The sequence below is a fragment of the Phascolarctos cinereus genome, unplaced genomic scaffold (genome assembly GCF_003287225.1).
Source record: "Phascolarctos cinereus isolate Bilbo 61053 unplaced genomic scaffold, phaCin_HiC Scaffold_2;HRSCAF=192, whole genome shotgun sequence".
In the NCBI taxonomy this organism is placed as follows: Eukaryota; Metazoa; Chordata; class Mammalia; order Diprotodontia; family Phascolarctidae; genus Phascolarctos; species Phascolarctos cinereus.
This window is the reverse complement of record NW_027555625.1, coordinates 264,818,985-264,832,564: the sequence shown is the minus strand read 5'-3', so window position 1 is coordinate 264,832,564 and position 13,580 is coordinate 264,818,985. Positions and strand designations below refer to the sequence as shown.

Below are 13,580 nucleotides of genomic sequence, written 5' to 3'. Positions count from 1 at the left end.
CACAATTATATTTAGAGGTAAGATTCATAAACAAATAAAAGATAGAGGAGATGACAAAATATTAAATTGACAATTTTTATTAAATTAAATGTAAAAGGTTTTACACAAACAAAATCAATGCAATTAGCATAAGAAGAGCCTCTGCCAAATGGGAAAATAATCTTAGCAGCAAACATCTCTGTAAAATCTGTTATTCATGATATATGGGGAACTGATGTATATATAAGCCTGTTAAGTCATTATCCAAAAGAGATTTTCAAAATAAGAAATCAACTTTGGGGGAAAAAATCCTCCATATCACTATAGAAATGCAAGTTAAAAGAATGCCAAAGTATCACCCACCTCATATACATCAAACTGGAAAAGATGATAAAATATGGAAACAGTCTATGTTGGAGAAGCTGTGGGAAGGCAGACACTACTAATACTGTTCTGATTTTGTCCAATGAGTCTGAAAAACAATTTTGAATTGCGTGCAAAAAGTCTCCAAAGTATTAATTAGTGATCCCACTATGAGCATGTACCCTAAGGACATCAACGACAGAGTATAAAAAGTCCCATGTATGCCACAATACTTTTTGCTGTAGTAGACAATTGGAAACAAAGTGGGTGCCCAGTGATTAGGGAATGTCTGGACTAATTGTGATATGTGAATAATAGAATACTGTGACATGAAGAAGTTTGGCTATGAGACCTTCTGAGCCTCATTTTCTTCATCTGAAAAATGAGAGACCATGGACAAGATAATCTTTAAATCCCTTATAGCTCTAAATCTATAACCCCATGGTCTCGTGACTTACATGAATTGATACCAAGTGAACAAAACAAAGCCAGAAGAACAATACACCCATAAGCTACAATAATATAATGAAAATAACAATAAAAGACATCAGAACTCAGACTAACAAATTTTTATTCCAGAGAATTGTTGATATTTATTTCCCTCTTCTCAGAGGTGGTAGACCATGAGTGCAGGATTTGGCTTGCTTGTCAACTGGTTTTGCTTGACTGTTCTTTGTCATAAGGGAAGGTTTGGGGGGAGATGAGGAGGGCGGGAAGGGAATAAGAATTCATATAGTGCCTACTATGTGCCAGGCACTGTGCTAAGCACTTTTTACAAATATCTCATTTGATCCTCACAACAACCCTTCAAGTTAGGTACTATTAGTATTCCCATTTTACAGTTGAGGAAAACTGAGATAAACATAGGTTAAATGACTTGCCCAAGGTAACACAGTAAATGTCTGAGGCAGAATGTGACCTCAGTTCTTCCTGGCTCCAGATCCAGTTCTCCATCTACTGTGTTACCAGCCACCATCCAATTTATTGGGAAGTGATTATGATGTCAAAACCAAAAAGCAATAAAACATTAAAAAAAAATTTTCACTGTATAAGGTTTTCTTTTTATTAATGAGTAGTAGTAGGGGAGGTAAGATGGAAAGAAAATAAATGATTGTCAGTTAAAAAAATAACACTGTAAAAAACTTTTTAAAAAATTCTCCTGTATTCAATTCATTCTCAGAAATATTTTTAGAGATAAAAAAGAAATGATGGTAATTGGAAAAAATGGTCTAATTTATTTCCCTTTTGGGTCATCAACAGCTTGTTTGAAAAGGTCAGGTTGGATCTGATGTAACTGTCCTCAATATCTTCTTGTTCTTATACTTCTAATTTGGTATTGATTTGAGCTTTTTTCTAATTAGTCAATGGTCTAAGTGTGCCCTGTTGATTCCGAAGTGATTGCCACAGACAACCAATCCTTCATTACTTGTCTGCTACAATATAGTCCATTTCACTCTTTGGGAGTGATATTGTTCAGCAGTCACCATATCCAGCACCTTCTGACTCATTTCTTGAAAAAAGTATTTGTGATGGATGGGCCTGAGGCTTCCACATTGTCAGTAAGCTTTTGTCCTTCTCCATTTCTTAATCCCAAACCACATTTCCCAGTATCATTTTCAGTGTTTTCACCTCTGCCCACATTTGCATTGAAGTCACCAAGGTACATGTTGATGTGTACTGGAAGATTTGTCAGGTTCATTGGAATAAGACTTTTGTGGAACCTTTTTTGCTTAAGGGATGAAATACAAATGTCTTAAACTGAGGCTGGAAGTCCTCCCCAATCTGACTCCATCTTGGCTTTCCAGCTTTATTGCACATGGCTCCCATCATGTACATTCTGTTCCAGCCATATTGGATTATCAGCTGTTTCCCAGTGTCATTCTGAACTTTGTTTCTGAGGAGAGACAGTTATTGGATCAGGGTTCTATAGCTGGAAGCTCCTCCCTTCTTTGCATAGGTGGGGGACTATGGCTATAGACTACTGTATACACTGTCAGACCCTGTTGATGTGTTGATTGGTTTCAACAAACTGATATCTCATTCTTTTTTATTCTTTATTACATAGAATGATAGGGTGAGAGGAGAAAAATATTCAGAAACAAAGGTAAAGTAAAAACAAATTCCAAACTATGTAGTCCAACGTCCTCATTTTACAGATGAAGAAACCAAGGCCAAGGAGGTTAATTGACTTGCCCAAGGTCACACAGCTAGTCAGTGTCAGAAGTAGGATTTAAACCTAGGTGAATGGTCTTGCAACCAGTACTCTTTCCACACTACCTTAGAGCAGTGTTCTAGAAGGTGTGAAACCTGGCTTCAAGTTCTAGTTCTGTGGCACTAATTAGCTGTGTGATTTCCTCTTTTGCAAAACAAAGGAGTTGGGCTAAAGAATCTCCAAGATCCCTCTTAGCTCCAACATTCTGTGATTTTGCTCTGGCTGTTGAAAGCCTTCTCTTCCTTCTAGTTTAGGTGACACCTCCACCAGGAAGTCTCCTCTGATTCACTCCCTCTAACCACCTCTGCAACCTGAAATCTATCTTTCCCTCCAAAAATTTTCCTATGGAATGCCTTACATTTTTCTTCTATTTTTTGGGGGGGTCTTCTGACTTTGTTTAAATATTTCTTATTGTCTCCTAAAGTCATCAGTTTCTATCTAGTCCCTTCTAATTTTCAGGGAGTTTTTATTTTTACTTTGGGGAAGGTTTTATATCTCTTGTTGCAAGCTATTAATTCTCTTTCCAAATCTTTCTCATATAGTTCTCATTTCTTTTCCCATTTTTTCCTCTAATACACTCATTTGATTTTCTAAAATGATTTTTAGCTCTTTAAAAAAACACAAAACTCTTGCTTCATCTCTTCCAGGAATTCTGGTTAGACTTGTGCTCAAGCTGTGTTATTCTTTGAAGCTGTGCTTATAGATATATTTGTGTATGTATATACAGTATGTATATATGTGTGTATTGTATATACATACATATGTGTGTGCATGTGTATGTATGCATGTATGTGTGTGTGTGTGTATATACTACATATTTCTCTCCCTCACTTCTCTCCCCCTCCATTACCATAGGTTAAACTGATAATATGTTTTTATGTAAATATATTATATATTAGGGCAGCTAAGTAGCACAGTGGATAGAGTGTTGGGCCTGGAGTCAGGAAGATTCATCTTGTGTCTGGCCTCAGATGCTAACTAACTGTGTGACCCTGGGCAAGTCATTTAACCCTGTTAATCTCAGTTTCCTCATCTGTAAAATGAGCTGGAGAAGAAAATGGCAAACTACTCCAGTATCTTTACCAAGAAAATCCCAAATGGGGACACAAAGAGTTGGACATGACTAAAAGGGTTGAACAATAACAAAAAGGTTACATACATGTTCTAAATTTAATCACCAACAAAAACATTCAGAAAAACAAAAAAATCCCCAAAACCACAAACTCCCAAGTGTGTATATTTATATTACTTTTAGTAAATAATAATACCTTGCTTGCTCACCCTTCTGATCATTTACTTTTGCTTATTTTTTCAAATTCTGCTCCTATAATTTTTATGTAATAGTATCAGCATGTATATTGTTGTTCTGATTTTGATATCTACACTGCATACTGCTTTGTTTAAATCTTCCTGTATTTCTTTATATTCTGATTATTTGTCATTTCTTATGGCACAGTTCCAGTTCTAATTCAATAACCATTTAGTGTGGTCCTACTATGTGCAAATTTAAGTGCTGGAGATATAAAATCAAAACAGTTTCTGCCTTCAACAAGATATCACATGCATACAGATAATAATTTGAGGAGAGAGCTCTAAGAACCAGGAATGGTGGGGAAGAGACTGGTGGAATCGAGGAAGGCTTTTCATGTAAAAGATAGAAGCTGTGCCTTGAAGAGAGATTGGGATTCTGAAAGGCAAAGATGAAGAAGGAGTATATTCCAGGCATTGAGGGTAGAAGATGGAATGACATTTGGAGAAAAACTAAGAAAGTTTGGCTTAAACACAATGGATGTGAAGAGGAAATAACATGAAATAAGGCTAGAAAATAATGTTAGAACCAAACTGTAGAGAACTTTAAATGCCAAGTTGATGAATTTATAACCTGCAGAAGAATTTCTTAATCTGAGGATCATAGACAGTAGAGGTCCAATTTTAGGGGGTCCTTGAACTTAGATGGGAAAAAATCACAGTGAAAAAATCACAAGTGAAAATAACACTAATTTCTTATAGTGTTAGAACATCCTTCTGGAAATATCTAGCAGGTGGTTGGAGATGTCAGGAGAAAGATTTGAGCTAGATATATAGATTTAGGAGTCCTTTGAATGGAGCTGATACTTGAACCTGCAATAATGGATGGAGAGTATAAAAAGGAAAACTAAAAAAGGGGCCCAGAGCACAGATTTAAGGCATTTAGTAGGCAGGAGGTGGGTAATACCCAATCAAAAGAGATTGAGAATGAGCCAATAGATAGGGAGGAAGAAGACATCCAGGAGATCCAGTGTGGTAGAACTGAGAGAAGGAGAGAGTGTCCAGGAGAAGATCAGACATAAGCAGAGTTGATGATCAACACGGTAAAAAGTTGTAGAAAGGTCAAAGAATATTATATTCATATGTCACAGTTTACTCTGCTGTTTCCTTTCTGTTAGCATATAGGTTGTCTAAAAGGAGTTTTTTGTTGTTAGTGTATGTGTGGTTTTGGTTTTTTTTTTTTAATGTGTGTGTGTTTCTTGCAGAGACTAAATGCTTCTCCTAGGCTTCCATTTTATCCCCTGCAACTAAGTGCGCTAGTGTGTTGGTGGACCATACAGCATTGCAGCTAAGACTGATGGTTCATGTAAGGTCCATGCAGCCTTCCAATAAACAGAAATTTCTCTGGGATTCTGACACTCCTTGATTGTGTTTCATGTGACTTTCAGGTAACCGGGTCCTAGTAAAATGGCTGCAGGGCTTTTCAATTCTAATGCTAAAATTTTGGGTGCTACTGATTTGGAGCTACATTGTTGGTAGAGCTGTGAACTGGTCCAATCATTCTGGAAAGCAATTTAGAATTATGGTGAAAAAGTGACTAACATATCCACACCCTTTGACTCAGAGATGCCACTGCTGGGGATATGCCCCAAGGAGGTCAATAATAAAAAGAAAGGTCCCATATACACCAAAATATTTTGTTCTTTATATGATGGCAAAGAATTTGAAACAAAGTATATAACCATAGTTTGGTGATTGATCTAATAAATTATAGTTTATTAATGTTACAGAATATCATTGTATCATAAAAAATGACAAGTATGAAGAATTCAGAGAACCATGAGAAGACTTTTGAGAAATGACATAAAGTAAAACAAAACAAAGCAAAAATCTGATACACAGTAAAGAGAACCAGGAAAACAGAGTACACAATGACTGCCACAATAAACTAAACTACGATTAAAACAATAAGACTAAATTGACCACTGTGTAATTATAAGGGCCAAGCTTGACCCAAGAGAAGTTAAGAACTTGTCCCAAACATTCCATATGCTGTCAGAGGGCTGATGTCTTGGTTGATTTTACTGTATTGTTCTCTTTCTCATTCTTCCTGAGTCTCTTTTATAAGGGATGGCTCTCTGGGGAGAGGAGAGAAATATGTTCATTTATGAAGGTGATATAGAAACAATACCTATAAACTAAGAAAAAAATAAAAATCTTAGGGCTAAAAGGGGCCAAAGGTAGTGAGTTCTCTATCACTGTGGGTATGCCAACAGAGATTGAATGATGAATTGCTTGAGATGTTGTAGAAGGAGTTCCTTACAAATACAGATTGGACTAAATCATAAGCAATTAAGTGCCTCCTATAGTCCAGGTCCTGGTTCTGGGTTCTGGAGATATAAATATAATAGTGAGATAGTTTTTACCTTCAAGAAATTTAAATTCTCAGGGATCCCTTCCAACTCTGAAATTCTGAGGCTATTGTTGAGTTTAGTTTCCAACATTTTACAGATCACAGAACCATGGGATATAGAGCTGGAAATAACTTTAGATTTTCTCTAGTCTAGCCCACTCACCTTACAGCAAAAAGAACTGAGGACCAAATAAGTAAAAAGCCTTGCCAAAAGTAATATAGATTAGTGTCAGAGTCTGAAACATAGACTGATATACATAGAAGAGACTTTGGAGAGGATTTAAACCAACTCATTTTATAGAGGAGGAAACTGAGGCAGCTAGGTGGCACAGTGGATAGAGTGCTGGGCTTGGAGTCAGGAAGCCCTGAGTTCAAATGTGACTTCAGCTGTGTGACTCTGAGCAAGTTGTTTAACAAAACTCTGTTTGCCTCAGTTTCCTCAACTGTGAAATGAGGATAATAAAAGCATCCACCTCCCAGAGCTGTGAGCACTGAATGAGATAATATCTGAAAAAACATTTGGCACAGTGCCTGGCACATACAAGGCTCTTAATAAATGATGATTCCCTTTCCATCCCCCTTTCCCAATCCACTCACCACCATGGCTCTCCCTCAGTCCAGTTAGTGCCTTCTACACAACAGTAATAACTCTCAGACAGACACTGGTTGGGAAACCTTTTCTCCTCATCTAAATCTAAATAGATGTGTGGGTGAGGGTAGGGTAGAGGCATCAGAGCTGGATTCAGTGAGCCTTGAGTGACAGCAGCATTTGCATCTATTGCTGACAGGCCAAGAATCAGTCATACTGCATGCTGGCTTACACAAGGGTAGCATTGCCCCCATGGAAAACTTCCTGCAGAAGCAGAGGGGGAGGAGGCCACAGTTGCGGGGAGGAAAAGTGGCTGGCAGTGGTTTGGGAGACTCTAAACTAGTTATTTGGAAGATATGCTACTGTTCAGATTCCCACCAGCACCTCCTCCCCCAGGTCCCTGCACAGAGTTGGAACAGCCTTCCAGACACTGTCCCCAGACTACCCACAAGATCTAATGTTTCAATTCATTCTATCCCTGCCCCCACCCCCACTCCCTTTTGCTGAAAGCCTTTCTCCGCTCCTAAATTTCCCTACATGCTCTAACTCCAATCCCCAAGCATGCTACTCCTGTAGAATCTTGCCTTGCTTAGAACCTAGTGATTCCTGCCCCAACATGCAAGGATCCAGGCCAGCCATAGGCCTCCTGTGTAGGGTTTTGTGTTGTGTGAATCTTATCACAGCCCCTGATTATGAGTTGCTAGGGGAATTGAAGACCTTCTGTAGAGGGAGGATTCTCCCACCTCTTCTTCCCTCAATACTGGCAAGCACTCTTGACTGTCTTCCAACTCCCATCAAAAACTCAGAACTCTTGACAGACACTCCCCAGTTGGGCAGTTAGTCTTCTAGATGGCCTCATTCCCTGGGTGGCCACACCCTGCCTGCCCTGGGGGAGGTGCTGAAAAGGAACTGACTAATTAGCAAGAGGAGAGCAAGAAAGATGAGGGGCTTCAAACCACAAGCCAACAGTCAAGTACTATATCCACCACCTTGCTCTGCCAGGGAAAACTAAGGAAAACTAGGGGAAGGCTATGTTCGAAATTATTTCTAGGCAGGAACAGTAGGAATGAACAAGTAAAGAATGTTGATGGAAAATTTTCCAGGCAAGTTTGAAAAGCCAGAGTGCCTATTGGCCTCTGCTGTTGCCTACAGATAGGTTGGCTTGTGTTGTGATCCAGCCTGCTGCTTCAGGCTGAGGGGCCAAGCTAAAGCTGGGAAGTTCCTGAGACACAGAATTTCAGGAGATACACCTGGTGCCCTTCCTCCCTCTCAGCCCATCCCACTTCTCTTCCCTTCCTGACTCTGCCCCCTGAGGGTGATTGTTCTTCGGAACAGCCCAAGTGCACAAACAAGGAGCCATTCTTCCAGTCTGTGAATGATGCTCCCAGCTCAGGTAATTATTCTCTGCCCTCCAGAAGCTTACACTCTACTGAGAATACGAAGTGACTTTTCAACAGTATGTTTTGTGTCCATAATCTCTTTTGATCTTCATAACCCTCTGAGGTAAGTCCTCCAGCTATTATCTTCATGTTACAGATGAGGAAACTGAGGCTCAGGGGGTTGATGTGATTGGCCCATAATCACACAGTTAAGAAATGTCAGAGAAAGAATCAAACCCAGGTATTCCTGACTCCAGGTTAAATCCTCTAAAAACTACACCACGCTGCCTAACATGAGGGCATGTTCTTGGAATTGCTTTTCCAACAGCAGCTATGGATTTATCCTGAGAAGTATTTACTCTCTTGGCTCCCTCTTGTAATGAATGTCTTAGATTCATGGAATAGTGGAACTGAAAAGGACCTTAAGACATGGAATTTTAGAGCTAGAAAGGATCTTCATAACACTTTAGAGCTAGAGATCATAGGATCATGGGATTTAGAAATGGAATTAACCTCAACTAATCCACCCTCCCTCCATGTTACAAAAAAGAGGAACTAAGGTAGTTTACTGTTGAAAGAGCTGAATTTGGTATCAGAGAACCTGGGTTCAAATCCCACCTTATATACTTGCCAACTGTGTGACTGCGGGCAAATCACTCAGTCTCCTTGAGCCACAGTTTCCTCATGTGTAATATGAGGGTTGAAATGGTTTGGAAAAGTGACTAATCTGCCATCTTTATGATCACATGACCCTAAACTCCATATCTGTAAAATGGAAGGAATGAATTTAGACGGCCCATGAGATTCTTTCCAACCGTGGGTCTATGATGCTATTATCCTATGATTATAGAAAAGGCAAGATCTGGAGTCAGTCAATAAACATCTAATAAGTGCCTTCTAAGTACCAGGCACTATGCTAAGCACTGGGGATATGGGGGGAAGGCAAAAGATAATCTCTGCCTTCAAAGAACTCACAATCAAACAAACAAATATGTACAGAGAAGCTATACATGGGAAAAATAGGAAATTATCTTAAAAGGAAAGGAACTAGGATTAAGAGGGTTTGGGGAAAACTTCCTTTAGAAGACAGGATTTTAGTTTGGACTTAAAGGAAGCTGGGAAAGCCAGTGGGCAAAGATGAGGACAAAGAGCATTCCAGTCATGGAGTACAGCCAGAGAAAAGACTTAAATTTAAATCTGGCCTCAGACACTATTAGCTGTGTGACACCAGGCAAGTAATTTAATCTCTACTTGCCTCAGTTTCCTCCTCAGTAAAATGGGGATAATAACAGCACCTACAGGGTTGCTGTGAGGATCAAATGAGATAATATTTGTAAAGTGCTTAGCACAGTGTCTGACACATAGTAGGCACTTATTAAATGCCTGTTCCTTCCCTCCCTTCCTCCTTCCCCCCCCCACTATAAGGCTCAGGGAATAGAGTGATTTGCCCATAGTTATATAGTTTATTAAAGGTAGAATAGGAACTAGGGTCTCTGTCTCTTCCATGGATGTCTAGAGTTAGGGGGTAGAGTCTGTGGCCAGAGAACAGTGTAGAGCTAACTGGTCCAGTGTGGGGATCCAACTCATTAGCATGGCACCCTACCCAGTTGAGGTAAGCAACAGCAGCTATACACAGCTCTGATGATGTCATTTCTTTTCCTGTGCAGCTCTGCTCTTGGATATCATGACTGTGGCTGGAATGCAGAAGCTCATCAAACGACGAGGCCCTTATGACATGAGCCCAGGCCTCCTAGACTACCTCACCATGGACATCTATGCCTTCCCAGCTGGCCATGCCAGTCGAGCTGCCATGATATCCAAGTTCTTCCTCAACCACCTTGTGCTGGCCGTCCCCTTGAGGATCCTTTTGGTGCTCTGGGCCTTCTGTGTGGGCTTGTCAAGGGTTATGATTGGGCGGCATCACATCACTGATGTGGTCTCTGGCTTCGTTATTGGCTACTTCCAATTCAAACTGGTGGAGCTGGTCTGGATGTCCTCTAACACCTGCCAGATGTTGATATCCATCTGGTGAACAGCACTGTTGCACCTTGACCTTTTCAAGAGAGATGAAGAATAGAAAACAACCCTTCAGTGAAAAGGAGTTGGAGCCCTTCTGCCTTGAATATATTATTAGATCCCCGTTTTATTTCCCTGTCATGTTTGGTGGCCAGTATCCACAGGTTATCCCAGCCATAATCTGGGGGCAGAGGTTCTTGAGAAATACCAATTTCCCCACCTTTCCCCAAAATACCTAGAGTTACTTTGGCTTTCCCTCATCATCTCAAACCCAGTGGAGTTTCAACATGTCAGAATCAATATTGCTAAGCTCCTGCTTATAGAGATGTCAGAGCAAAAGTCAAGCAGAAAAGTAGGTGGTTTCTGGTATTCACCTTTTGTTGTTACTGTGGTCAAGTTTTTGGCAGGTGCCTGTAAATCTCAGGCCCCAATCCTCCAAGAAAGGTCCCATCATCCTCTTTTGATGTGTGGGCCTGACCATCAGCACTCACCATAGATGGATACTCAAGCCAGCACTGGAGCTCAGGCATTTGGCGAGCCAGCTAGAGAAGCTCTTTTCTGCAAGCCCAGTCTCCAGCTGGCTTTTCCTGGGGCGCTCCTGCATCCTGGCATTTGAGAAGGCCAGTGCTAGCCCACCCTGCTGTACTCAGAAAGTTAGACTAGACAAAGCACTGGCCAGCGTCCAGTAGTATCCAGCGCTGCTTTGGCCCCCAGGGGCCGGATTCTGTGTGACCTAATAGGTCTTTTCCAAGTCAAACTTGTATAATTCTGTATTTCATGTGACAATATATACAATATGCAAATGAGCCATTTGGGGTGTTTTTTTCCCTACCGAAAGAATCACTTTTCATGACTCAGCACTTTTGTTGCCGGCTTGTTAAAACACAGTGACTACGTGGAGAAACATAAATTGCTCTTGGAGTAGGGGCTGGAAAACTCAGGGGATTCAGGAAGGTCACTGAAGTCTTCTGTCTTCTTTAGGCTGATCATTTTCAAACCCACCTTGGTCAGGCATAGGGAATGTACTTACCGGAAGATGACTTGCCCCATGTAGTAGAACTCACAGCATTTTCAGTTCTCTGTTTCACTAACTCCCACACAGCTAGTGTCCTATGCTGGAACTCACCCCAACCCAGTGGTTGGTTCCATCAAAAGATTTGGGCCCTGAATGGTCCCAGAAAGCCTCACTTCTTTTTGTGGCCTACTGGATCTGTTGCATTACCCATGATCCACTGACTCCAGGCTAGACTTGTTTGCCTGTCCTACCCCAGACTCCCTGGATTCATAAAGGGAGGGAATCATAGTAGCAAGTGCCAGAAAGAGAACTCATTTAATCAATTTGTCCCCTATAATTGTAGAAACTTTATTTTTCAGCTTCCTACCCAGGGGTGATGTGAGACTCAAAAGAGAGAATGGGTGTAAAGCACTGTGTAAACTTCAAAGCGCTATATCAACGCCAGTTATTAATATTATTAGCCTATAGTCACCAGGCCTCCAACCTGGGAATGACTTCAGTCTCTGACCCTTCTACTGCATTCCTGCTGTAGAGCAATATAGGAGTGTGCTGGTAAATGTTTAATAAATGGGCTTTTGGGGTGGGGGGAAAAGATGCAAACACTTTAAAATTTAATCTGCATTATTAACACTTTCTTAAGCCCAGACAACCAATAAAACAATAAATCAATCCACAATTTGCATAGATTATTTCTGAGGTGTTGATACAATGAAAATTTAACAATTTTGTCTCATAAGCCAGTTAGAATTGGCTCCTACATACACCTGCACCTCTCTAAGGTATCCTTGACAAGTGGTCATTCCAGTGTCTACTTAAACACTTCCAGTAACGGGCACTCACTACCTTACAAAGTGTCCAGTTCCATGATCAGACAGTTTTTAGCTGTTAAAAAGTTCTTCCTTAGGTTAACCTGAAATTTGCCTCCCTATAATTTCCACCCACTGGTCCTAGTGCTGCCTTCTGAAGCTACACAGAATAAATAAGTCAAATCATTCTTCTACTCAACTGCCCGTCAGATATCTGAAAATAGCAATCCTGCTTCCCCTTCTCCTTCAACATTTCCTCATTTCATGGGGTTTCCAAACCCCTCCTTATGTTGGTCACCCTTCCTGAATCACTGCCAAATTTGTCAGCGTTCTTATAAACAGAACAATAATGAAATCCCCATTGGCTGCTGACCTGAAACTCCAGGACCCAGGTCATTCAGTCAAACACTGAGACAAATCAATTGACCAGGGATACTTTGGTCTCAAGTTGCTTATAAGCCCCAGATCAGTTACTTCCCCTAGCATGGAAAATCCCCTCTCTTCCCTCTGTTATCCATCTTTAAAACTGGATTGTTTGGAAGCATTATAAATACATTCTATATATGCTATGAGACGTTTCCATTTAAAGTGCCCCAGGCAGAAGAGATCTATGGCAAGGCTTCTTCCCCTTCCCACCCTTTCCATCTGGCTCTAACAAGGAATCTGTTCCTTCCATACAAATCTAAATTTTAGGTTTCCTGTTTGGGCTGCTGCATGCTGATGGTTCATCTCAGACTACCTGCTGCAGGTTGGAGCCTGTAGATGAGAACAAGAGCATTTGTATTCTGGTCCTTCGTCCCAAACCTCCAATCTCTCCTGCTCAGAGGCTCCTTGGAGGACCCTGGGAAGGAGGTGGTCTGGACAGAACAGAGGCCTTGTGGCAGCTGTTCCATGACAGGTGGTGGCCTTCAGGAATTTGAATCCTCTGACTTGTCAAACATATTTAAGAGATTTGGTGATTCCTACATAATAGCATTGCTCATGACAGTGGCCACCAGCCCTGGAGTCAGACTTCTATCCCCACTGCATCATTAACAACCTGTGTGATCTTGGATAAGGCTAGATGTCTGTTGTCAATAGACATGATTGAACTAAAAAATCTCCAAGGTCCCTTCCAGCTCCAACAATCTCTATTTTAAGGTCCCTTTGGGCTCCTATATGTTCCAGGATCCCTTTCATCTCAGACATTCTATATCACTTAATCTCTCTGGGCCTCAGTTTCCTCATCTGTGAAATGAGGAGATTGGGTTCCATGGTGTATAAGGTTCCCTTCTAGCTCTAGACCTATAATCTCATGTTTAAAGTCCTTCCAGCTTTGACATTTTGTGACTTTTCTAAGGTTCCTTCCAACTCTAACTATCTGTATTTTAAAGTTTACAGCTCCAACATTTGGTGCTCTAAGATCCTTTCCAGTTTTGACATTCTATGATTCAAAGTCAATAACATCCCTTCTAAAATATACTGATTCCACAGCATCTCTAATGAGATTGTGACAGGTGGGTGGGGGGAGGGAGGGGAGAGGAAAGGCTTGATTCATCACTGCATCAAGGGAAAATTCTT

At 40.7% G+C, this 13,580-nt stretch overlaps 1 protein-coding gene across 3 annotated transcripts in view; it reads left to right on the top strand.

Annotated features, from left to right (window-relative positions):
* Positions 1–11,890, top strand: part of PLPP7 (phospholipid phosphatase 7 (inactive)) — a 37,618-nt gene extending 25,728 nt beyond the window's left edge. For 2 of the 3 annotated variants that reach the window (XM_020973573.2, XM_020973574.2), the window contains one exon: positions 9,851–11,890. In XM_020973573.2, coding sequence (XP_020829232.1) covers positions 9,851–10,215 — 365 coding nt within the window. In that variant the 3' untranslated portion in view covers positions 10,216–11,890. The remainder of the gene's footprint in view (positions 1–9,850) is intronic. The other variant, XM_078149988.1, reaches the window with a different exon arrangement.
* The last annotated feature ends 1,690 nt before the right edge of the window (positions 11,891–13,580 follow it).